Raw genomic sequence first — 26,840 nt, forward strand, 5'->3', positions numbered from 1 at the left:
TGTGATTATAACATATATAATTTTTATTTATTTAAGCTTTATTTAAGTTTAGTTATTGTTGGTGATATGAGATACATTTTTTACCAATGTATATGCTAAAAAAGATCATTAAATTGTTTGTGGTTCTTTTTTGTTTAAATATATTTTGCAGTTAAAATTGTTGACGTGCATTGCAAAAGAAAGTGGATCTGTTAAATTTCTCTAAACACTCATGCATTATTTTTTCATTTTAAAATACTTATTGAGTTACTTCTATAACATGTTGTACATGAAATACATGTTTGAAAAGGAGATATTTACCAAATTATATATTTAAAGTAGGTGGGTATATTTAAACATTCCGCAGATATTTTTACTTTTGCATTACTTTTGTATTATAATAACACATTAAACAATGTGAGCATCTACTCATTTTATTGACTACCATCGGCAAAGATACTTTGATCTCAATTATGCTATTTAGTTTGATTTAGTATCCTAAAGAAAACAACCAACAAATAATAAAATATTATAACAAATCAAATGAAACGATTCGGAGCGATTCATTGTGGCATAAATATTATTATGACTAACTGGCTTTAGTCAGATTAATTTCCTCTTTATTGGTGCGATTTGGTAGCAACAATACAAGAATACTATAAATCCAATTAATAAAACAGTGTCGGATTGTTTGATTTTCGGATTTTTGTGATGTTAACTACTATAAAATTCAATTGTAATATATTACATTTAAAATTTATGAGCAATGATATAGACTTCGCAAAATACTAACATATATTTTTGAAAATTATAGATATCACTTTAAATATATTTCTTTGAAGAGAAAAAACAAATGTTAGTTTTGTTGCGAATTATAGGTGAACCATGGTAGTAAATAGATATATTACTTATATCCCAATGAAGTTATATGGTGTGTAAAATAGAGAATGTTTTAGAGTATGTTTTTGTTTAGTAATACTAATGTAATGCTTATGGCATTAAACACTTGTCTTAGATTGTTCAGGAGTATCTTAAGGAATAGTGCTACATAACCCCATTTCTTTAGAAATGGTGCTTCATGACTCAATCTCTAGAATTTTTTGAAAATTGTGCTCTCCATTTCAATTATAAACACAATTCAATTATTCATTAATACAGATATAATGCTTATTACATAGGTGCATTTCTTTAATTGGTTAAATGTTTCTGTAATAATTGTCCTATTGGATATCTCGTACATTAAAGGGTGTTTACAGAACTGGTGTAACATAGATTATTACATTGACTTTTCTAAAAACAACTACAACTGTTTAGTTGTTTATATTATATATATTCATATATGTTATGTTTGAGATACATATATGTAGTAACCAAAATTTTGATCAACTATCATGAATAAATAGGAAAATTGAATTACATCAATTATTTATAAAAAACAGGATTCAACAATTTAAATCATTTTTAAACATATAGATAATTTTGTAATAACATATATCTTGAATTATAGCCATTATTATATGTAAAATATATGTTGCATTATATCTAGCTGCTTAAAGAGACATGTCACCAACAAAATATTAGTAATATGAGATTTCTATTACATTTTCTTTTACTAGTATTAAAAATTATACTCTTTATCTATATTTATATTATATTACTCAACATCGTAGTCTACTTCAGAAAATTTACCAAATCGGCCTTATTTCATGTGTCAAAATGCGCTACTGTTGAACTTTGTACTCACCACAAATATATTTCATTCTGATCTCTTCTCTCTCCCTCTCTTTGCACATCATATTCTCTCCAAAATAATTTTCATTCAACAAAACCCAGATTAATTTATATTATTACGTCGGCTAAGTTACTTTGATCTTCGATCTTTAGGTGTAAAATAAGGTAAGTCAATGCGGTGGCAAGGTTCACCCTCCAATATGAGACTGTAGCTGCCGCTGCTGCCGCTGTCGTTGCTGCTTATGACGTTCGATCTTCATCCACAAAGAGATTCCATAATATCGGCAGTCAGGTTTATGCTTTGTTAGTTCTACTGCTGATGCAGGCAGGTATTTCAAACTTAGCTGCCAATAAGACGATATTGAATTAGTTGAGCATTCGTACACCAACAGGGAGATTAGATACTAGCATTTGCAGCAATGAAAGAGCTGTTTATCATTATGCGCTTGAGAATTCTTCGGTCTTTCATTATAGTATTACTGCTGCATTCATTCTCATTCATTGAACATACACATAAAGGGATCACCTGTTTTTTGACGGAATTACGATTCATTTCCACAAATTACTTTTAAATCAACTACACAACATCGCAGTTGTGATGAACTTTGTGTTCATTATTATTATGGACACAACGTAATAATTTTAATTTCTTACATTGAATGATATGTAGCTGGCACTACATGTTTTCCTGTCTCTCTGCATTAACTTGTAATTATGACAGGTTGTCATAATACAAAGCAAGTGTGAGTTTCCACAGTTCTCAGATACACACGCAGATACGTGTACAACAATTCTATGGATGAAGTTAACAAGATTGTATAGCCTAGTTGATGTTTTTGACGCATTGTGTTAAAAGCAGATCTTGCTATTGTGTATGCACAATGGAACTTTTTTTCTGTAATCAGTTCCTTATTTATGTCGTCAACTACAATAATTTTGAAATAATTGGTAGATGTGATTGTACGCTACTTTATTATTTATACTCTATTAATTGTACTTATGAAAGAAGAAAGATGCCGACATCGAACTCAATTAGCTCCACATTTAATGGATTTGATAACACGAAAGTTTTTGGTCAATGCTCTTCTTTTGAATGCTACCCAGTACGAGTATTTGCGTGAGAGCATGATTCAAATTTTTTGCTTTGATGAACTGATATTATGCGATTTGTGGCAATAAGATTCTGTTGTTTTTAAATTACTACTGTTTAATACGTCCTTCCTCTCAAATTATAAGCTAAAAGAGTTTTCCTTAAATGGCTCATCATCACAAAAGTCAAGCCCACTTTTGTTTAGCACACATAAGAAACACTTTTGATGGATTTCGTCCAAATGTGCTTTATTGCTTTTTATTTCACTTTTATTATTATGTTATCCTTTCCCACTAACTCCGATACACTGTAAAAAGAACGTGCAATAATAATTTTCAAAAATATTTTTAGCATACACTTTGACACTATAATCAAGTATATATATATGTATAGTATACATATTAAATTTAATAATTTATTGTATTATTTTTTTTATACCGAAGATTAACTCAGTAAATTGAATTGTTGAAATTTATACTAACAAAGTACATGGTTTCTGAAACTTGTGTGAAACTGCAAACTTCTCAAACTGATAGAGTCCTCTATATGCGAGAAAAATATTTTAAGTTTATCATAATTTTTGAAACGCAGACATTAAAGAATATATGAAACCTTAAAAATCCCTAAGAGGTAAAACAATTAAGTTATGTGTCTTTCTGTCCAACTATCGGTATATATGTTCATATCAAAGCAAATTAAACTCTTTAATTGTGATGGAAACAAATAAACATATATAATTTGAAGCCGATTTTGAAAGTTTGTTAAAATAGCCCAAAATTAATGAACTAATTTGTAATTTGTTTTCAAAAAAAACTCCTGTAATTGATAGCTTATATTAATAGTCTTATTGAATTGTATATCTTAACTTAATAATAGTGTAAAATAGTGCCCAAAGAACTACCCAACAGGTACCCAGAAGCCATGTTGACCATTTTTTACTGAACTGTATTGTCTATTTTCTAGAACTAAGTATACCGGTGTAAATAGGATACGGTATAAATATCTTATAACAGATCGTTTCAGTTCGTCACCGAAAACTTTGGAAATAAATTTACGCCAAACTAACTAATATCACGAAATAGGCACATACAATTCATTAATGAAATAGTTCATCTAAGAAAACTAAAATTAAAAGTAATCGATGGATTTTGATCATTCCAATATACATTTAAACTCTTCATAAAGAATTTACTCATCGAATTTTTTAAATAAGGGTCAAATCTTTCCTTTTTCGTTTTTTTTTTTTTTGCAGAGATAGAGTTTAAAAATGCTTAACGGCGCCACGATAATGGAGCGCCACATTTGGCCACACCACTATCGAAGAAAAACCCCCTGTATACCAACCGTTTCTACTCTGAATTTCAACCGATTCTACTCTGGAACTTCATCGTGAATACTTCCAAGTAGGGTCCCTGTGTTGTTTGCTTATTGATCATTTCTGTTCGTCGTTATTATCAGTTTTCGAGATATTATATTTATTTGTGTATGATCATAACTTGTCGACATATGGCGCTCTAGTTTTCTTCTATAGTATCATCTTTGTTTTAATATTTTCGAAATTTATTTTACCGGCTATTGTTTCAACTAATGATTTTTCGGTGTTCCATCTATTGCATCTGAAGATAGTGTGTTTAGCGTGGTCTTGGTCTCCATCTCTGTATATGCATTTCAGATTGTTTGCCTTACCAATATTTTTAAAAATGTCCATGACCTGAAAAGAATTGCATTTGATAGTAGTTTTGCTACGTTTAAGAAAAACTATGCTTGATGATAAATAATGACACAAATGACAATATAGATATAAATTCAAAATCTGCTCAAAAATATTTTTTCAGCTTCTGTTGTCAGTTTCAATACTCGTAACTTAAAAATAACTTTAGATACCTAATGCACACTTTTCAGATTATATAATCAAATATTGAATACATTGTATGTATAAGCCACGTTCTGGAGTTTAATAAAGCTATGAAAACATTTGCAAACTTTCTTTTATTTTTATATAAAAATTTTTTAAGTGTACGATTCAGAAAAGGGAAAATTATTGTGCAAATATGTGTGTACTAAAGCGCAACTCTTAAAATCTGTACTTTACTTTGATCACATTTTAATGATGATGACCATGGTTAACTGAAGTTACCGACTGTTCGGAATTTTCACTTACCATATCAACGACCACATGCTTAGTATCGCTTCAATTCAAACCAAGCTTGAACAAGTGCGTCCTCACTTCACTCTTTCCCCGTTGTTGCAGTTATGCACTTGGGTTACGATAAATGCACAGTGAATTGAAAAACAAAAGTACACAGTCAGACTTCAATCAGACATAGGCTCAAGACACATTACACAGTCTGCAGTCCGCAGTCCGCAGTCTGCAGTCTGCAAATTCAGAATCAGAATAAAACGAAGTCGAATAACTTGCAGAATTCTGCAACTCTGCAATTCTATAATTCTCTAGCACCGCACCGCACAGCACTGCGCCAGCTCGGTGCGCTTGAACTAACATCTACACTGTAGCCATCAACTGTAACAGAGTAACAGAGCAATCGAGGCAATAAGAGTGCGCCAGTCGAAACCCCCTTCCATCGTTCGTTGCTTATGCACATCCGCACATACCAACGTATGCACTGTATTATTTAATTCCCGTGTGCATGCCTAAAAGAAAAAAATTAATGTGGAACATACAAAAAAATTTTAAGTGTACGTTGTAGAGCGCCATCTCGTTTAATCTACCTTTTAAAGGGCGTGGCTATAGTATTTTATATGTGTTGATCAAAGAATGCCGATGCTTTGTACTAAACCGACACTGTGCAGCTTAGTCTTAGTCTTTTATATGCTTTTTAGGCGCGCTCTGAAGAGACGAAGTGGTCAGACAGGACTACGAACTACGAAGCGAGTTAAATAAAAGGAGCTTGAGCTTGAGCTTGTGCTTGTGCTTGTGACTAAAAGAAAGGATGAATGCAAATAAAATTACAGAGCAGGTCAAATGTTGCTTTGTAGGTATTTATTGTTTAACTGGTATGAGCTTGGAGCGTGAATTGACTTCGATTTGTTGTGCGATTTGTGTCAGTTTTATTGCGTGTGCCACACACATACAGAGTATATCGACGCAAGCGGCAGCAACAACAACAAATTTATAATAATTTTTCAATTATTATGGACTCCAAAGTGGACTGACTTACTTTGCCAGCTAACTTACATTACAAATACATTACAAGTACATTACAAATACTGAGAATATAATGAGGTATAAAAGAGAATATTAGATGCTTAAACAATTCGTGACTGAAATCGTTCCATCAAACTGAATTGAGCCCAGCCTGGCCTGGGCTCAATTGATTTTGACCGTTCAGCATTACAATAAAAATAAAAAAATAATAAAAGTTCAGCTAATTACGCCGGCTTTTAACAAAAATTAAAACTGTTGCCGCTTTTGTTCAACTCTAATTGTACAAGATGATGTTTGTGACCGTCGCTGCCACCCGAGGCAATCGTAAAACATGCACACAGTAATTTTGTTGATTTACACGCATTAAACATGTCGAACGACATTTATTACCAACACAAACACACACACATCCACATATCCACACATCCCCACAAAACACTGAAATGCACACTTTTTCATTTTCATTATTAAAAGAATATTAAGAATTTATGGCTGCTATGCTCCGATCACTTGCGCTGACCGCCAACAAAGCAACACTTCAACATTTTTATTACTTTCTACCAGAAAAGGAAAGAAACGAAAGGGAACAGAGGTAAGAAACGCCAACTTTAAGCAAACAGATGAGGTAATACAAAAAACAACGAAAAATTGATTAAAATGCATTTTGTAGCCATTAAAGTAAGACAAGTAAAAGAAACGGAAGAACCCAGGAACTCAAGGCATAACTACTACACTCTATCCTTTTAAGTACGAGCATTAGCGACAAACGCCGGAGAATACGCAGCGCTCCTGACCGCACCATCGTACCATCTCACTACCGCTGCACATAAAATTCATAAAAACATGAGCTGCTTGCCATTTTCGTTACGACAACATCAATTAAATTTTTATTGATGCCACCGCAACAAACACCGCTCTGTCCGTCCCTTGACAGAGCCAATAACTGAACTGACGATTTGGAGAATAGACAGACGGTAGATATAAGTTCATTATCAGCTCATGTTGATCGGTGTCATGTACGAAGTGTCAAAAACACATCAGTTAATGCATCTACATAAATTATTTGAATACGTCCACTATTTATACTGAACAATGGAGTATGATAAATTAAGAAAAGTCGTTAAAATAACACCTTTTTGTTGTTCTTAGTTCCTGGTCATCATCTCCCGGACGCATGAGTTTAACAAATGTTTTAGATAAAAATGAAGACGAATTGCAGTAGAAAAGATCTACAGTGGAGAGATCTGCTTGTAAGGTGTTTGCTTGATTGTTGAAGAGAGCAGGATTAAGGTAGTTCCATCAACAAAGTTAAAAAGCAAATCTAAACTACATAAGAGCACAAAATTCTTCTTCTTTATAAAAGGATTAAATTCTGTTTTGTTACAACAATTGAATATGATATATTTATGTGGAATTATATGACATATCAAATTATAATATTTCTGTAGAGCTAGATGTCCAGCATTCACGCGATCTCTTCGGTGGTCGACCGGGTAACCTCGCGACAGTTGGTTTCTCTATCATTGCAATCTTTATGAAATATATAAATTAACAAATATTTAAAATTTCAACATTAGTTTCATATAAGAAGAAGAGATTAAGTTTTTCCAAACAGATCCATAAGTATAATCCAAATGAAATGAATCATCCGATTTCTGTTCCCCTTGCAAGTAAATCTTTTTAAAAATGTAAACATATACAATCCAAATGATATACAAATCTAACGCTTAATAAAATAAATTTGCATGATAATTTGCATGATATATATAGTACATAGTGCAGAACCGTAGATGATAAATAACAACATTAAGCAATTACATAAAATTCCCAAGAGAAAAACTCTACAGCCTATTTATTTTAATGGTGAATATTATTCTTAATGGAGCGATAAGCTGTAATATGCTACACCAAGATCCTCGTAACTACATGTTGTGAGTATGGGGAAGGACACTTCTGCCAAAATATCATTATAGCATCATAAGGACATAGCAGAAGAAAACTTCATTTGACATGGGTAACCTGTAGATTAGCTATACATGCTGCATTACATAGTCAAGCAATAAAAGATCCATGGGCACGTTGACGATTACGAAATATAGAATTGCCCATATACACCGATTGATATATATATATGATTATATAATTTATATGATTTACATACAAAAGCTCTATAAGGACTTTAATAATCGTTTTCATTTTATTTCAATTATTCAAACAAATTAATAAAGAATAATCTATAGTACACTATTTTCCTTTCACCATTTTTTTTTCTCATGCACATATGGTATGTTATGTGCTTATCAAACTGTGATACAAAATTATTCCATCATATAAATTATACAACTATACTCGACACTTAACTTGCTAAGATTGACATTAGCTCTCTGGTAGCTAACAATAAAATCTCTTAAAGAAATATATTTTAATTTATAACCATCTAATTAACTCCCGCTCGCACATTATGCCAGGAAATATGATAGAAGGTAACCAGCGCTTCTGTCCAAACTAATGCTCGACTGTTGTCGGCTAAAATGTCTCATCTTCACTTTAATTTGTTGCTCTGCGATTGCGCTTTTATGATCCATCTTACAAAAAGGTTTGTTTTTTATAACCTGCTTGAACTCATCAATTTGCTTACTAACAACATTCAGACACGAACATAGTGGGAAATTTTCAAATACTGAATCATCCAATTTAGTCAATTCCTTGTCTCCACACTGATTTGAGCACAGAAATCTAAAGCCATTTAGAATAAATTAAGCTGGACCTACCGCTAAAAAGCTAAGGTCTTATAAATATTTCTAGATTTCTTTCTACCTTTTTGTCTTTGTTAGCTTGGATTGTTGCCGGAGTTGTTGTTGCTGTTCATATCATTTATAGTCATTTTATTTCTCACATTTTTGATATTCATTTTTTCGTTGATGCGGCGCAATCAAATCAGTCAGTCATATTAATCTGATCCTCATCAACCGCCACAACAGGATTAAAATTAGTTTTTGATTATGCTTTCGAGCTTCTGGACAACGCGATCTGAGGTCTGCTCTTTACTTAGGGGCAGTGAGTAAAATTTTTTTTTTGCTTTTGTTTTGTACCTAAAGTGTTGGTATCTAAAGATTCCGCCAAAAGGGAAGTATGGGGTATTAGCTAAAGACTCGCCGATTTCATTTTTTTTTTTATTTTTTATTGCCACATATTTTTTTTAATATTTTCCTTATATTATCGTTCGTATTTGTTATGGCCATATGAATATGCATAAATTCTTCGCAGAATCCTTTTGTGAATGTAATTAACGCTTTTAGCAAATTTTATTGTTGGCCTTTTAGCCTTCTTTGTTTAGCCGCTGCACATATCAAAGGAGGTCGTTTGAAATATGCCGTCGGTGTTTTATATAACCTTTTTTATATCTGAATTTGAATATTATATAAGTTATCGAATTAAGAAAAAGTGTTAAATTCTACGCAAACCGAACAGTGAGTGTTGAGTGTACGAAATCCGTTTTTACGCCGTTGTGAACACCAAAAATACCGATTCCGATACCGATTGGGTCGTAAGGGAAATTCTCCCTAATCACATTCCCGCATACCTTACAGCTACTTATACAACCTCAGCAATGTTAACAATGTTTTCAATCAAGCGTCAAATTCTTCTACTAATTAAGTCTTTCTTCTTCTGCTGCTGAGCATCTTCAAATGCCAGAAAGGAATTTCACATGCGGGTTTTCTTGGTGATCACAACGATTTATGCTTCACACAATGGCATAAAAAGGCGCAGTTCAGCGTGTGATCAACGCTGAATGTCGGAAATATTTTCATACCAAAGATTTATGGATTCATCCTTTTATTGTAAATTTCAGTTGATAGAGGCTTGAGTCTTGAGTCTTGACTCTTGAGTATTTTAAAAATGAATTACTTCAAATGTGGATCTTGTTTGAAAGTCACAACTCACCTTTTTAATTTGATTGAATTTTACTCCAAATTTTCATTTTATTTATTTTCACTTTATAAAGACCAGAATTGATTATTAAATTTTTTTTTGTTTTTTTTTTCGATTTGGTTTTTGCTCAGAATTACAGAAAGTTTTAATTGAATCATTTTTAATACCCTCAACGCATAACTTAATTAACATAATTGATTTCTGTTCTTCTTCAGTTTTGTTTATCCCAAAAAGAAATCTTGATCTTCGGCTATTAGTTTTAATTTCTTTTACTTAAGCCGATCAGTTAACAGATTTTGATTGACTTTTCCACTTTTCACACAAAAGAAAAGTGAGTGTTTTGAGCTGCTGTATTCCAGCACTCTGATCGCTCTGATCAGTGTGATAGCTGTGATGGTTGTGATGGTTGTGATGGCTGTGATGGCCACTCACGATAGAAATCTCTTAATTAATTGTTGTTAATTTATTTTCTCGAAAAAAGTGTATTACGATGAAGATTAAAGCGAAGAGATTTCTGTTTACTGCTAAGATACAAGATGACTTCGAAAGCTGTGTTGTCATGATGTATTAAGAAACAATTAGGAAGAATAATACTTTAATCTCTGAGTACACTCCTACCATTAAGTTAGAGTGTTTTGTTCCACTTCCACTCCATGAGGTATTCCGTTTTTATGATTTAAAATTACGAATAGTTTTAGATAATTTTGTTGCAATTTCTTCTGATAAAGAAGATAAAATATTTTTGCATTCCTTTCATTAAATAACATATAAGTTAATATAAATCATCTTCATCAAAATTTTATAATTTAAAAAGAAATTAAATTTCTTGCAATATATTCAATTATTTTCAATTATTTTATAAATTAAGAAAAATGAAGTGCCTTTATATGGCATTTAATTATTAACATCGTTCATATCGGATTATCGAAACAATATCGAAATCGAAATTGACTCAAAATAAACCAATTGTTTGTGTAGCAATTAAATTGAAAACTAAGCAAGTCTATTTTAATTTATGTATAATTTAGGTCAGAGGTGGGAAGATATTAGGAACAATCATCTCTTAAAATACATTGCTCGAGTAGGTGATAAAAAGTCAGTTGTTTCAGGCTGTCTGACAAAAGAAACTTTAGATATAGACACCTATATTTGAATATACGGCTTATACCTAGTATTGGGCAATGACAGAATAGTTGAGTGACATTCATTTTCTTATATGACCTAACGCCTAACTGGTCTACTAAAAATGTCTATGTCCAAGTAGTCACTATTCTGTCAGTACAGCAATTGTATTGAGCAGTAAGAGGTCAGTAAGATTAAGCTATTAACATGCTATATAGAGTGACGTGAGAACTCTACGTAAAGAATTTTGATCGTTTAACGAGTTTAAATAAAGCTGACGAGATGTAATTGATATTATGGGAAGTCGTATGCAACTTCTGAAAAACTTATAAGATTCTTTAGCAGAATAAACGTTTTCGTTAATTTGAGCGATGTAAAAACCACGGCCCAATCATTCTTTTATTGAATAAACAATATGCTATAAGTGATTTCTAAACTGTACATAATTACACTTTTTATATTAATTATATGTGAAGTTATAAATTTTGATTATATTGCAATAGAGCAACGTTCGGTTAAGTTAAATTAACCTGATGTAAACCACATAGATAAGTTAAGCCTCATGAATTCCAAATAGAACTACAGCTCTACGTTAGTATCAACCAGATATGTGTAAAAAATCAATATAAGATAAATGGATCTATTGTATCGCCACAAATCTTTTTTAATTGTACCTATAGTATAAGTACAATATGAAGAATGAATTAATATCAAGATATATATATAAATATATATATGTATACATGTGTTTATGATACATATACCATAAATGTTAGTAGCACATAGCATATATAGACAAAATACACTTTAACAATTACACATAAATGAACACCTTCACCTTGAAAGTACACATACAATTCAATTAAATCGATTGAACTCCTTGTGTATCCTTGCCGACCCTTTTTAAAAAGTTCGTTGTTTCTTAATAAACCTAATTAACCAATCCAAGCGATCAATACGATAAGGCACGCAGTCGATATAATCGTATATCCTATACAGATACATTTGTAAGAATGTTTTATATATAGAATAGAGTGGGGTTACTTCTATTCTCGAAAAAGTCATTAATTTTCCACAAACACTTTCGACATTTGCGTCTTAATTAGTTACGCAGCTTTTATGAAACATGCACTCAATTATAGCCACGTCCACTGAAAGGAATGCGTGTCCTGGAGTTTATGTTAGCGAAATATTATATGGTCAACTTCCACAATGACACCTTCATTTTGACAGCTTCTTTGTAATGTTTTGCCGTCTTTTTAACGCCTAACAATGTTACACCCTACGTTAGTTTTTATGTAAATTTATGGCAAAGAAAAACTATAGACCATACTGTTGGCAATGTATCTATGTTGATGAACACTCATACTACATATATGTATATGGTATGTAACTGCAAGTATATGTTAACAGTGGATTGCTACAGTCCTAAGCCATTGGTTTTTGTCACCTACAGCCACGTCAGGTTAGCAAATGATGCCCGCGAGTGGCGGTAGTACAAGTAGGCCATGAATAAATTGTCTACGCGACTGTCATAATGATTAGTTATGCTGATGACATTATTTGTTAATGTATTTAGTTGATGTATTTCGCTTTTTATTATTGTGATTGTTAAATAGGATCGTACAGTATACATTGTTTATTTTATTAAAGAACACGCGTTCGGCAGTTAATAGAATGGAAGGCAACAGCGCGGCTGAATGGCTAAATGGCAGAATGGCAGAATGGCTGAATGGCAGTAACAATGACAGGCGGCTAAACTTCGTACATATTTTATACAAATTAGTTACCTTAATGTGTTTTTTTCCACATTATGTATTATAATTTTTTATTATTTTGCGCTACTATATACCAGAAAAAACCCACGTACAATGAACAAGAGGAGCTCTCCGTCGTTCCTTGTTAGCTACTCAGAAACGCCAAGTTCTTTCTAGTGCGCTAATTAAACTTCACTAGTTTATCCCGCAAAGCTGCTCGGGACATGCAATTTTATATTTAATTTTTTCTTAATTTGTTTTATTTCGTTATTAACAAATAAAATGCTAAGCTTTTAAGTAGTTAATGATATAAAAATAAATAATATAAAATTATTGCAAATTTGTGCAAATGAATTTTATTGAATTTAATTTATTTTCCTTAAGTTCTCAGACGAGGGCAGTGTGCGTGCACGAAACCAATTTGTTTTAATTAATTAAATACCTTAAATTATGGCGGAATTATGCAAAATTTTGTAGCACGTATTCGGGTAGCTTAGAAGAGATTAAATTAATTATCTATAAGTAGCATTTCATGTCCATCCATACATACTTAATGGAAAAAATCCTTAAAAATATCAATTGTATTTATTTCGATTTGTGTAAATCTAAATTATAAAATTTATTGTTTTTTTAACGATTTTGTTAATTGATATGTCACTATATACATCTCTCTTAAATCCAAGTATTTGAACAATTACTAATATTTTTAAATCGCTGATGACTACCAATGTACAATCAAGTATATACGGTATCTAGTGTGGTCTTATACTGTAAATTTAAGAACTAAAAGCTAACCTGCAAAATATTATCTGCCCTGTAAAACTCATAGCTTGCATTATTTCAACAAAATCTTTTCTACAACTGAACATTAAGCCCAGAATATTCCAGAAAGACCAATCCCTTCTTGTAATTCACATATCTGAGATTATTGAAACAAAACATTTAGACCACAAATTTCTCTATTTCTCTAGACCACTAAATTTAACTTCAGAATATCAACGTCCCTATGATACTTATAACTTACTTAATTGAAACAAAATCACTTCAACGACGAAAGTTTAACTCCAGAATATTGTTGAGATGGCAATCTTTTCTATGGTACTCATGACTGAGTTTATAGAAACTTTTAAACAATAAAATTTTCCATCTGAGGAATATTTTAATTCAAAACCTACTCAGATTCTCAGATTAAGTACTTAGTTAAACTTAGGTATATCTCGCATGGAAACGATATCTTAATACATAAGGCGCAGCTGTTATAGCGGAGAGATAAATTTTTTATTCCAATAAATGACACTATTACATTATCACTCCAGACGCCTTAAGACTCCAGGAGCTGCTTTATCGACTACTGTGGCAAAAATATTATATATTGTCTATTCCGTTTCAGTTGTTAACAAAATATAATGACAACACTATATTACTTTCAGCTCTTATGTGGTATGTATGTCTATAATCTCTCCCACTCTATCTCTCTCTTACTGTAAAATTTAAAATAGACTTAAGAACACTATTCTGTGTATTCTTAAATATAATAAATTGAATTTGTTTCTAGTCGCAGAACAAGAACGGTCTTTTAAATTTGCTCAAATATATATCAAATGGCGACGAAGAAAAAGTGAAAATTATAATAATAATTTAAAAAAAAAATTAATGAATTCTGAACAGAAAAATTGATGGGAAAAATAGATCTGGAGTCGTAAAAACTAAAAGTAGTAGTATGGCAAATTCAGCATTATGTTACCAAATTATCCTTCTCGCAATCTTTCTTCAATTTTGAGGATATCACAACAGGCGTTGTATGTTTCCAATTAGAAGTACTGACAGTATTATCTGCACGCACCCTTTCAACCTAATGTAACCCAGCCTTCGTACTGTGATACGAACTCAATGAACTGCACTGGGTCTTATCAGTGCAGCAAATAGTCAGACTGTAACAAATTCTGTAAAATACCCATGGACATCGATTATTAATTATTTTTTTATATCCTCATTAAGAGTCGCATTTACGCCATTATATTCAATCTCGTAATCCCTGCAAAGCCAATACGCCTCCGCAGAATGACTTTGTGCAGTTTTTATAGCTCAATCAAGAAATGTCCTATTTAAATAGTGGTTCCACTTAAAATAACCAATTTTAAAGTTGCTCCATTAATAGAAAATTGTAGAACATCTAACCTAAATATAATTATAAATCCGCCCAATTCTGAATAAAAATAAATATAATACTTTTATATATATAGTAGGGATTCATATAGTATAGTACCACATGAACTCCGACATCTTTTTTCCCTCTAATAAAGTTATTGCATTTTCAAAATTTGATCAACCCCTTACCCAAAATAAGTAAAGGGTATTCGACAATAATAAATATAAATGTTTATTATTCAAGTATAACTCCAAGATTTGAAGAAATAAAAACTCATCACGATAACTAATTGCTGTACCGCACATAATTATCTTCATTTAACAGAAATCATCAAATAAAAGGAGCAGATGGGAGCACTAAAACAAAATACAATTAATTTTTGACCAAAAACGTTTATGGAACTTAAAACTCATTCCATATTGTAGAAACTCTATGAATGTGTCTATCTTTGAGTATTTATATCACAGCTTTGTTGTTGTTGTAGCTGTTAATTTTAATGTGATTTTTATGAGTTTATCGCATGCCGGAGATCAAAAGATCGAATTCATTCACACTGTTAAACACACTCACCCATATCCGCACATTAATTTTTATATAAAAAATCATTGAAATCAAAACAGATTTGATTTTTCAGTTTTAGTGGCTTTTGGTGGCTTTTGGTGTTGATTGAGAAATTCATTGGAATTCATAACGAAACTTCAACGAAATGATTTTCATTCATTTAACAAAATTTTACCTATGAAATACAATAAATTAGCTTTTTTGTTTTTTTTTTTTTGTATTTTTTGAATATTTATTAGCATCAAAATTGAAGTAGTAGCACATCACATCCATCAACACACACATTTGGAGTTCAGAGATACTTTTTTGGTCGTATGACGATGTGATTACTGCCATTGCTTTGTTTTGTTTTCTCAAATTAACCAAAAATTCCCTCAGAAAACAATTTCATATGTTTGACTTCAAACTTCAAAAATTTTTTATAGTTTTTTCCCAAGCACACGAATCCATAGGATTTTTATTGGTTTTCTTTATGATTTGCTAGGAGTTCAATATTTGTTTTTTGTATTGTTAGAGGTGATTCTTGTTGATTGATGTTTTGCGGCGGATACTATTTTAATCAAAATTTTTAACTTAATTCAGCCAAAATAGAAAAGTTTTACATAATATATGTAAAGCCTTGAGCTCTAAAATTATATATATACAATGAATTCAAAAAACTGATATATATTTATACTATGTACATATAGGAATAGGAATAAACGGGGTATCAGCTCCCAACGGAATGGAGCACTGCGACCATGGTTGATCTTTTGTACTGCAACAGACCCTAACCGAACAGAAGAGATTCCACCTTCGAAGGAAAGCCAGAATGTCGGCCGTTGAAGACCTCCTAATGTCAGAAGGGGAGAGTAGTTTTCGATCCAGTGACCTCCTTTTGGCCCAGATCAAGGCTGGGCAGTCACAGAGAATGTGACTGGAAGTCTCGTCTGCTTCTAAGCAGAGTCGACAATCTGTGTACATATACTATACTAGAATAGTATAAAATAATAAATGATATGATTCTAATGTCCCAATGGAGCGGAACAGATTCTTTGTGCTAACAACTAAAACTATACAAAACAACTAAACACCCACTTAAAAGTAGGTTAAAATATCCCTCTTTTAGAAGGTTTTAATATTCATACCTAACCATAGGCTTTAAAATAGTTATCCTCCTTCCAATGGTGGTGAAGATAAGATGGTCAACTTATCTTTCATAAAAAAGGAACGTACATTGTGCACTTCCATCTCTCACGGTGGGGCATTAGCCGCCCCAAAAATAGAGACTATCGCTGTACACGTTTTGATCCTGCGATAGCACCCCGGAGTGGGGAACATTCGGTTGTTTGAAAGCCAATTACTAAAAATTAAGTTTAGAGCCATCTTGCTGTATCAAACTAACTTGGAAATTGGATATGAGAATTTGTGGATTCGGCATATTTCCTTTATTTTCTCAAGATTTAAAGATCTACCAATAAGAGTATTGATTAAATAATATTCTTAAATACGACACACTTCATGATGGCGCAGTCATGAGTTTGTCTATGACAACTAGGATGGTTTTTTGTTGCACCTTGCATTACGACTTACTATTTGACACATTTACAGGTTGACTCAGGTATGACTGCCATTTTTGAAAATTATTTGCTGTTATTATAGAACTTATCCAAAACACCAATTGTCTTACTTCTTATCTATTTCGTTATATAATTCTGCAGTAGTTTTCTTTGGATTTGTTGTCCTAATGACATAAGAGACCTGTCTTTATTTATCTTTTCTTCATTAAAAAGTAATCAACTTACATTGTTCACCCATGACGAGCAAACGTACTGTTGATGTTCTTGATAAAGATAATTCAAACACTAAAATATAATTTATTGGTGTGCTTAACCTTGTGACTTAAAATTTGTGTTAAAGTAAATATCTGATTATAGTAAAATTCAGAATATAAATCAATCTAACTGCACTTAGCTAACAACTGATTTATATTTTTTGTTTTTTATCTCATGTCAAATCATTGATAGAAACCATCCACCAATGACTTTGAGAATGCTCTGTCATTATAATGACCATTTAAAGACTCTATAAAATTCAGCTGAAGAGGTTTGGTAAATTCAAAACAAATATTTAATTCAATACTAAAATTTTATTGCTGTGGGTAGTTATGCTGACAGTTGCATGTTTTAATGCAATTTTTATGAAAAGCACAATGTTACTGAAGTATCTAATTAAACTACCTCATAAAATAAACTAAATTGGTTTCTTTATATCTCAAAGTTGATGCTGTGTTGAAGTATGATTTTTAATTAATGGCAACGATTTTGCATTACCTGTGCACCAGCTACCGTTAATGCAATCATCTTTTAATCAATCAACCTTGATAGAAATCGTTTACAACAACTCGTATAATAAAATAAAATGCTTACCTATTTTTTATATAGCGATATTAACAGATTTTGCGAAATGCACCGGGAACTTTTTGTCACTCCTTGAATGTGTGCTTTAAATAATCACTCTATTGAAAAGACAAGCCAAAGTAACTTGAAATCTTTACATTAAAATTTCATGAAAGTAGTTTGAAGTTTCTAATACGGTCCAGATGTCACGAAAGACCCTATAGCAATAACCCTTAATAACAATGCGAGTTTTACAATCCTATCGTATACAATAGAGCATACACTGCGTACCCAAACTTACTAAAGGACAAACTGATCAATCACATACTGATCTCTATGTATAACATACTGATCTGAGTATAACTTACATGTTCAAAGGTAACATATGGGATTTAGATATAGACGCTATGCGCTGTTACAATTATCCAAAGCAAGTAAGAGATATAATTTACAAAGTAAATATTGTTTAATTAATAAAGTCACAAGAATGTCCTTAGTTAGGTATAACCCCTGTTGAATGTCAAGCAAGAGAATTACGAAAGAGTTATAAAAGTCATGCTAAATTGAAGAGAAGCAAGACCTGGACCGTAAAAAAGATAGATTGAAGACGATAGGAAACAATCTGAAAACTATGGGTATTCGAAATGGCTATTGATAATGTTTCCAAAGGGAAAAGAGTGGAAGAAATTAGAAATTGACTTAACCTATAACGTTATTAACAATAACATGATAAAGATAAGATATTCTATGTAAGACAATGAATAGATGATAACTATTTTATTTAGTCAGTTTAACAAATCATATCCTTACTTTAAATATCTACATATATAAGTGTTATATATGTTATTATGTACGTTTATGAACTTAAAGAAATTTCCAAAATATTTTATCACAAATGAGTATATAACATTAAGATGGATTTCATTTCAAAGCTTATTACTACAAAAATCTAAATAAGAGCATTTACTTTAAATAAGATTTAAATCCAAAACACTTTAAGCTGAAATGCTTTATATTTATATATTAATATATGTGTGTATTAAGATTTTATGGATTGTTAAAGAAATCTTGATTATAATAAGAACTAATCTTATGATAAAGAATCTATATCTTGATTCTTGACATAGAGGTTTGCAACAGATCTAATCATATCATTATAATAGTTCTCTACAGTTGCAAGATTAAAATTCTTCATTTTTATCATATGATACATGGCATTATTCATTGCCTAAAACAGTCAGTTTTCTTAGTATACCCGGACTACCTTCCAAAAAAAAGATTGGAGTTTTGGAGTAAAACGCTGTCATTGCCACTAGAAGTTTTGTCTCATATTTAAAATGTAGAAATACGACTCTAATCGCAGTACAGTATTGAAAGAGCTAGGTTCTAAAAACTGCTAAGCGGAACGTAATACATTTACATCCTGGAATGCCTTTTCAAAGATTCTCCTTAAATACTCTAAATCGAGATTTTTATTGTTGAAGAAGGAAAACTTCTTTCTTACAACACTATTAGCATTTTATGACTTTACAGATTTGAGTCCGGTTTTGGAAAATTTTCAGAATTTCAACTGAACTTTAGTCTTGTCAGCTTTCCATCTCCGCCGGTACTACCTCATCTTACACAAATCATTTTCCACACAAACCATACATTGCACTTTGACTTAATTTGGTTCAAACCTCTGTATTTGTATAATTTGTCTCGCATATATCTCACGCAGAGTTGTTGACATTTAATTTTGAGATAATTATTGTTATTATTATTTTAACGATTATCTATTAACAATCATAAACATATCTATAATTTTTGTGATTTAATCAAAGTAGAACCAACACCAGATGGAATAGAAAGTATTTTGTCGCATATTAAAGCAATTTGAGCTGAACGTGCTTTGACCTCTTAATTTGCTCATAAATGCTGATCAGAAGGCATAATTCATCTCCGATATAAACACATCGAAATGTTATTTAGGCTGCTGAAAATCACACCTTTGATTTAATTAATTACAATACAATCATTTTGATGGCTTTGACCGTATCATAAACAAAATCAAAGCCAACAAAATGATTGATCGTTGCCAAACAGAAAACTGACATAAAATTGAGCTTTGATCATGCCGCGTACGTAGTTCGTTCGAAATAAATTAAATATTTGTAATTTATTGTGCAAAATATATAAAATTTATGATTTAGCAGTCATAACTAAATATTGTATTTTATATTTTTACTTTCATTTTGCAGACCCCGCCACTTTAAACATTTTTGCTACTCGTCCAAATCCGAAAAAGAAACGAAAATCACGAACAGCTTTCACAAATCATCAAATTTTCGAACTCGAAAAGCGTTTTCTCTACCAAAAGTATTTATCACCGGCGGATCGTGATGAAATTGCAGCAGGACTAGGGCTATCCAATGCACAGGTAAGTACCTAAGTAGTATTCCAAAGCATATATAAGTGGGAACACGTTTTAATTCACTCCATGATTAACAGGTGATCACTTGGTTCCAAAATAGACGCGCCAAACTGAAACGGGACATGGAGGAGCTCAAAAAGGATGTTGAAAGTGTGAAACAATTGTCAGCACATAAAAGTTTTTTAGAAAATGTTAATGACTTAAGTATTTTAAAGACAAGACCAGTCAGCAGACATCAGCAGCCGCAGCCATATACGCAGCCAATACATCCAACGGCACACACCATCCTCCCATGTATTGGTATTGAACACCGCAGCAGCAGCAGCAGCCGCGGCACACCAGAAGTCATCCTTAACTACAATGGCAGCAACAGCAGTAGCAGAGGATAAGAAGGAGCTGAAGATGTTGAAAATGATGACACTGATGTACTACAGCGGAATGGACGTTGTGGGGAAAGCCTCGAGCGGCACTGTAATCTGAAACGACGACGAGTTCCACATAATATAGAATTTTGCTTCAAACTTCTTTATTAGCCCAATTTTATGTTTAAGGTTGAATGAACTTTGTTTCTCAAACTCGTATACAAAATTCAGTTAACGTTCTAGGGTTAATAATGTCCTATTAATATAAGCCGAATGAGAAGTGCACGTGTACTTAAGCCTAACTTATTTATAATGAAATATGCCAAAAAAGTTAATTACCATTTTTAAAAATTTTATCTTTAATTAAAGTATTTTGTTTAAACGAGTTTTTTTTTTATTCATAAGATGTGATTTATTTAATTTTAATTGAAACGTTTAATATTATATTTTAAAAACATTTATTTATTAAGCTTCTAAGGACATTTCTGAATTTAATTAATTTTATTTAAAAACATATAGAATTATATGTACATAAAACTTTACTAAATTATTTTAAATAAGTTATTTATTGAAAACTAATTTTAGTCAATAAATCATGCAAATTAATTCATCTGTTTTCGTTATTTGTGTTATCAGAGCAACACCTGGAGAGAAGATTAAATAGGACAGCTAATAATTGCATATTTGAATTTATGTTTAGGATCCCATTGGTTCCTAAGGAACACAACCTTAAATAAAACTCTGGTCTCTGCTGTATTTTATGTTTCAATTTTATTTTTATAATCTTTTACGCATATGTCTCCCAACTCCTAGATTAAGTTGGTTTTCTTCTACTTCTTCTCCATACCTGTGTTAAACATCTTTCAACAGAATAACTGGTCTATTAAATACTAGCAAACCATTAACGTTGCTTGGTAACCGATCATAGAACTTGTTATTTTTTTTGATATTGTGTACTAATAGAGACCAGTCTTCCAAATACTTTTGTTAACTAGTATTCCATAGACGCGATTCTATCTTCATGTCCTCTGATTGTTAATAATTTCGAATTTGCAATTCAAACGACTGCATCAAGAATTATTCCTACATTTATAGCACTTATAACACTGCTTTCATATAAATTTTATAGGACATTGTGTTATGTACTTTTTTCATTAAAACTGAAGGGTGATCCTTGTTGTGTTTGCGATTTTCAATTTTAGCCGTTCTAGTTTTCACTTAGAATGCGAAAATCTTCTTACAGGTCCTTATAACGATTTCTTTCTTTGAAATAAAAAAAATATGGTTATAAAACTATATTTTTGATTTGAATAAGTCCGAAAATAAAAATTTACTATAAATCAATTCAAATTATTATCAGGTCATTATCCAATTCTTGATATCCCAATTTAACTGAAGACCCAAATCAATTCCATTCTTTGCATATTAAATGCTATTATGAAAACATATTTTTCCCGTGTAACGCACCCTAAAACTCTGCTTTCAATATTTCTTTGATGAAATCTGTTGTACTGTACAAGACAAAGTTCAATTTACAGAGGATTTTTGTTTGCCTTAGAAAAGTTTATCATAAAGACCGTATAATACGGTCTTTGCGCTTCACATAAGTTAATATATCAACCATTTAAATATATTCTTATTTGTTTACCATGTACTGTATGCATTACACCATTTCACTAAATCCAGAAACCGTGTACAGTACTAAACCGTGTATTTAGTACTGTACTCATCATGTAATCTTTGTGTTCCATATAAGTTAATACACATCCCATTTTAATAAATCCAGAAACCATGTAGAGTTTGAAAAGAACAATGTCAATGTTTGCTTATTTTGTACAATAAGCATGATACGGTCTTTGCCCACTGTATAAGTAAATACACCAACCATTTAAGTAAATCCATAAATCGTATGACTTGTAGAGTTTGTAAAAACCGAATGTACCAGACCGTTTATTGTGTACTGTATGGCTAAAGCGTAATATTACGGTCATTACGGTTAATACGATATTTTTCTAATTACGAATAAATACAGTGCATGAACGAGGGACAACCTTTGTGGTATATTACATGCTTTGAAGGAAAAGTATATATATCGTAAATTGGATATCAAACTTAAGGCTTGGGAACAAAGTATTCAAGCTCTAGTTATACAGATATGATTTATGTATATCAATATATATACTTGAAAAGACTGTATAAATCGCAGACTAAAATTGATCACGTTGCGAGGTTTGTTAAAATGGAAAATGTGTTATATTAAAATTATGTTGCAGTAAAATTTGTGTATCAACTGAAAAATCTTTAAGTACATATCTTAGATGATATAAAAACTATCTGTCATTTTTTGTCAGTAAAGAAATACACTATATGATGCTTTATTACTATAATAATGATGAAACTACAGCAAAAACATTTCGAAAAATTTGTGGGTTGTTTCGTTCACTTACTGAAGTTTGTCAAAGAAGCACCACGCTCCGAGAAATATATATATAAATTCTATAAATTCTTTTCTATGTTTTATAAGGTCCATATAAATATCAACTGCAAACAAAGTTAAGAAGGCATCAATGGCTTAATCCAATATAAGAATGAGAGCATGTGAAAAGTGTAAGAGAGTTTGTAGATGTTCCAGTAATAAAGACACAATCATTACCTCTACGCATATTGACTAATAGAATGGTTTGCCTTGAATTATTGTTTTTTATTAGGCTATATAGTATATGAGATTATCTTACATAGTTGTGATGATGTTAGAGCCAACATTATATTATAGCCAACATTATAGTCAGATCCCTAGTTTAGTAAGCTAATTATTGCCTTTAACACCAATTGTCTATTATCCGCTGTTCCAGCCTGGTGCAATTGGTAATTTGATCTTCTAGTGCACATAACTTGACCATTTAAAAAGAAATATCAAAACAAGACAATGAAGGCAATACCAAGCTACATACATTTTTAATGACTCAGAACAAATTCATAGTATTTGATTGGGAAGTTTTGATACATCTACCATATATATCCCATGCCTTGTATTACTACTATTTCTTTCGGGCTCAGTAAATTTCTCATAATGAAAGGCTGAAAATCACTTAACTGAAGCTTTTCGCCGACAAACCACAAAAGTTCCACACCGATGGAACTATGATGTAATTCGAAAAGTGGCAAAAGGTCATAAATAATATTGTGGTCAATATAAATTTATTCAAATTTTTTTTCCTGAAATGTGCTAAAAACCGAAGTACACTTTTCAAATGATGCAATAGTATAAAATGAACTTAGGTATAATATTTCCAAACACAACGACTTGAATAATATTGTTGTAATGCATATATAACACATAACACATAATGTATTAAAATCTCTTTTTTCCCATTGGAATCCAAGCCAATGTTGATATTTTAAAAATACCTACAGAATACATATATCTGCCAAAATCCAAACTGTTTTTAAATGAAAACCAAACTTAATTGAATCTTAAATTTTTTATTGAGTGAGAAAACTGCTTAAAAAGGTCGTCGAACTTACCCTCGGATTAAATTATCATAAACATTAGCATTAAATGTGTTAAGTGTATCTACTGCTTCCTATGAGAGCGTACAAAGAGCTTGAAAATAGATAATTCCTATGTTCAACGATTTCTAAGTTCTTGATACTTGACTTAAGAATCGTTCAAATCATAATTTCGGGATTGTTGCTTCGGTTTGAAGTACTTTTGATGGCACAATTAGAGCAAATTATGAGTGTTATCAAGTATTATCACATTTTTCTCATGCCAACTGAAACCACACCAGGCTGTTGTGAGGCTGCACTTAAGCTGCTTGCAGTTGGACGAAATGCAATGAAAACTCACTTGATTCTACAAATGGAATCCAATTGCAGTGCATTCATTAGGCTTATCTGCAATAATATGTTACTATAAGTTGCGCAGATTAATTACATCAATTTTATTTTAACGAAAACACCAGTATAATCCAATCAATTACCTCAATACGAGTGTGCTTATTTCACACAAACACCCCTCTCAGAATATCATCCATACATAATATCCATATATGTCATATACTGTGCGAAATATAATGGCGGTAGTTGCGTGACACACTTTTCTCACTTACCGAAATCTACGGCCGTTTTTTCGATGTGATGTGTTCACAAGCAGTCAATCCCTTTCACTCGAGTGCACTTGAAGAGGCGATCATTAGCCGCAACAATGCCAACGAGGTAACCACAAAAGCTGTGAGGCAGGGGCATTAGCATACAAGATATTAACTCACAAAGTTTCTAAAAATGCCAGCAAAAGAAATTTACATAATTTACGAGGTACACTCACACTTGCTTAGGGTAGTAGTGAATAACGTATGTATCTGATCGATGTATCGCGCCGAATGCCACCCACATTGAGCAGCACTAAAGGCAGACGAAGCCTTTTAGTGCGCTGTGAAGGAGCATAAACAACTTTGGGTAGTAAAAAAACCACACACCTGACAAACAGTAAAACTCATGGAAGAACATCAAATGCTGCGCAACATAATTAAATCTAAAATATTAAATCTAAAATGTGAAATGTGAAATGTTAAATGTTTTCAACTTGAGGCAAATATTGTGCTCTATTTGATTTTACACGCATTCTACGCAAATAATTAATCTAAGGAGGGGGAGTTCGTCAATGAAATCACCGCCTTTTGTTAGTACTCGCATTCGCTCTTCCAAGTTGCTTCTGTTCCATCGCTTTTGTGTAAATAAACTTAAGAAATCTTCAGATAAATACGACTCATTTTCTTCTAAAGTCAATACAGCTTCATTGTTTATGTGGTGAATTTCAATTGTGCTATGGTGAGTTTGCGGTTGTAGAAGATTTCTAATTATGCAAGGAAATTTATCTTTTTGTTTGGATGTATACAAATCGCTTCATATTGTATAAAATTTTAAATTGAACTTTGTGATCTTAATTAATAATTGGAAGATAGAAATTATGACTAATAATAATTATAAAATATGAAAACAATATATATAACTTTTTTTTTTGTTTTTTATTTATTCCTACGTCTATTTACATTATAAACAACAAGAAGCTTGTATCTGATTTATATAATATTACAGATTTTTCTATATGAATATTGAATAATACAATTTTTTGTCGGAACCTTTCTGTGACTTTGGAGTATGTTATTTCTTTACACCTATTCAAAAAGACAAAGAGAAACGAAAAAAGCTGTACTGGGATTACTAGAACTATTATAATTAAAATCGGTTGTAGGGACCTTCACTCCAAAATGATTTAAATTTGTATGCCATATAATTAATAGTATTGTTATAATTAATAAAAAGTAGGGATCGTGCACTGCGACGTAAAAGATCTATTGTGCTCCTTAGTTGGATTAGAATGTTTCTTCAAGTCCAATTTCTTTAATGAAAGACAGTATAGAGTCTATCTTTCCTAGTCTTGGATCTTTATGATCCATGAAATACACTCTTCCGCTTGTGCATCAGTGCCGGGCAGTCCCCAAGTACATGGTATCCAATTTCTCTCTCTTGTCTACAGTACCTGCAGTCTGAGGTGAATTGAATTCCTAGCTTCGATATGTGATTATTCAATCTACAGTGACCGGTCTGTAATCCCGCAATAATTCTCAGATTATTTTTTGATTGTGCAATCTTTGAAGCGTTTTAGGTCGTAAAACGTACCTAAAAGCATTTAAGATTGTGATAGACTTGGTAGCCTTTTCAATAGAATTCTCTTTCTTTTTCCTCTGCGCCGTTCATAAGAATGGATGGAGTTCCCTTGCCTAGACCACAGAATATTTTTGGGTCTATCATACTTGAAGCCGCTTCTCTTCTTGCAAGTTTGTCTGTCATTTTATTGCATTGGATGCCAGCATGTTCCGGAATCCATATTAGGATTAAGTATAGTAAAAATAATGAAAAAAAATCATTGTAGAAATTCTAACAGAATACTGTAGTTTAACCTATCATCTTACAAAACTGGCAACTTAATCAAATGGAACTTGTGGGTTTCGCAAAGAATAGAATGAAATCTCAAATCATGTAGTGGGAGTGTGCCTTTCACTGGACATCTTATATCGGATAAAGAAATAAAAATCTGTATTATAAGTTCACAAAAGCAAGTATCAAAGTTAAATCATTACACAAAAAAACATCAGCCTCCGGATGAAGAAATAAAATTATGTCATAAAGGTTCAAT

General features: G+C 31.7%; 1 protein-coding gene across 2 annotated transcripts in view; it reads left to right on the forward strand.

The window, feature by feature from the left end:
* LOC119684730 (homeobox protein GBX-2) overlaps nucleotides 1-20,976 on the forward strand; it is a 55,735-nt gene extending 34,759 nt beyond the window's left edge. The window contains exons 2-4 of one of the 2 annotated variants that reach the window (XM_038098832.1): nucleotides 20,107-20,285; nucleotides 20,357-20,442; nucleotides 20,495-20,976. In XM_038098832.1, coding sequence (XP_037954760.1) covers nucleotides 20,107-20,285; nucleotides 20,357-20,442; nucleotides 20,495-20,759 — 530 coding nt within the window. In that variant the 3' untranslated portion in view covers nucleotides 20,760-20,976. Of the gene's footprint in view, nucleotides 1-20,106; nucleotides 20,286-20,356 lie in introns of both variants that reach the window. The other variant, XM_038098833.1, reaches the window with a different exon arrangement.
* Nucleotides 20,977-26,840: the final 5,864 nt, after the last annotated feature.

This window comes from Teleopsis dalmanni, chromosome 2 (assembly GCF_002237135.1).
Source record: "Teleopsis dalmanni isolate 2A chromosome 2, ASM223713v2, whole genome shotgun sequence".
NCBI classification, from domain to species: Eukaryota; Metazoa; Arthropoda; class Insecta; order Diptera; family Diopsidae; genus Teleopsis; species Teleopsis dalmanni.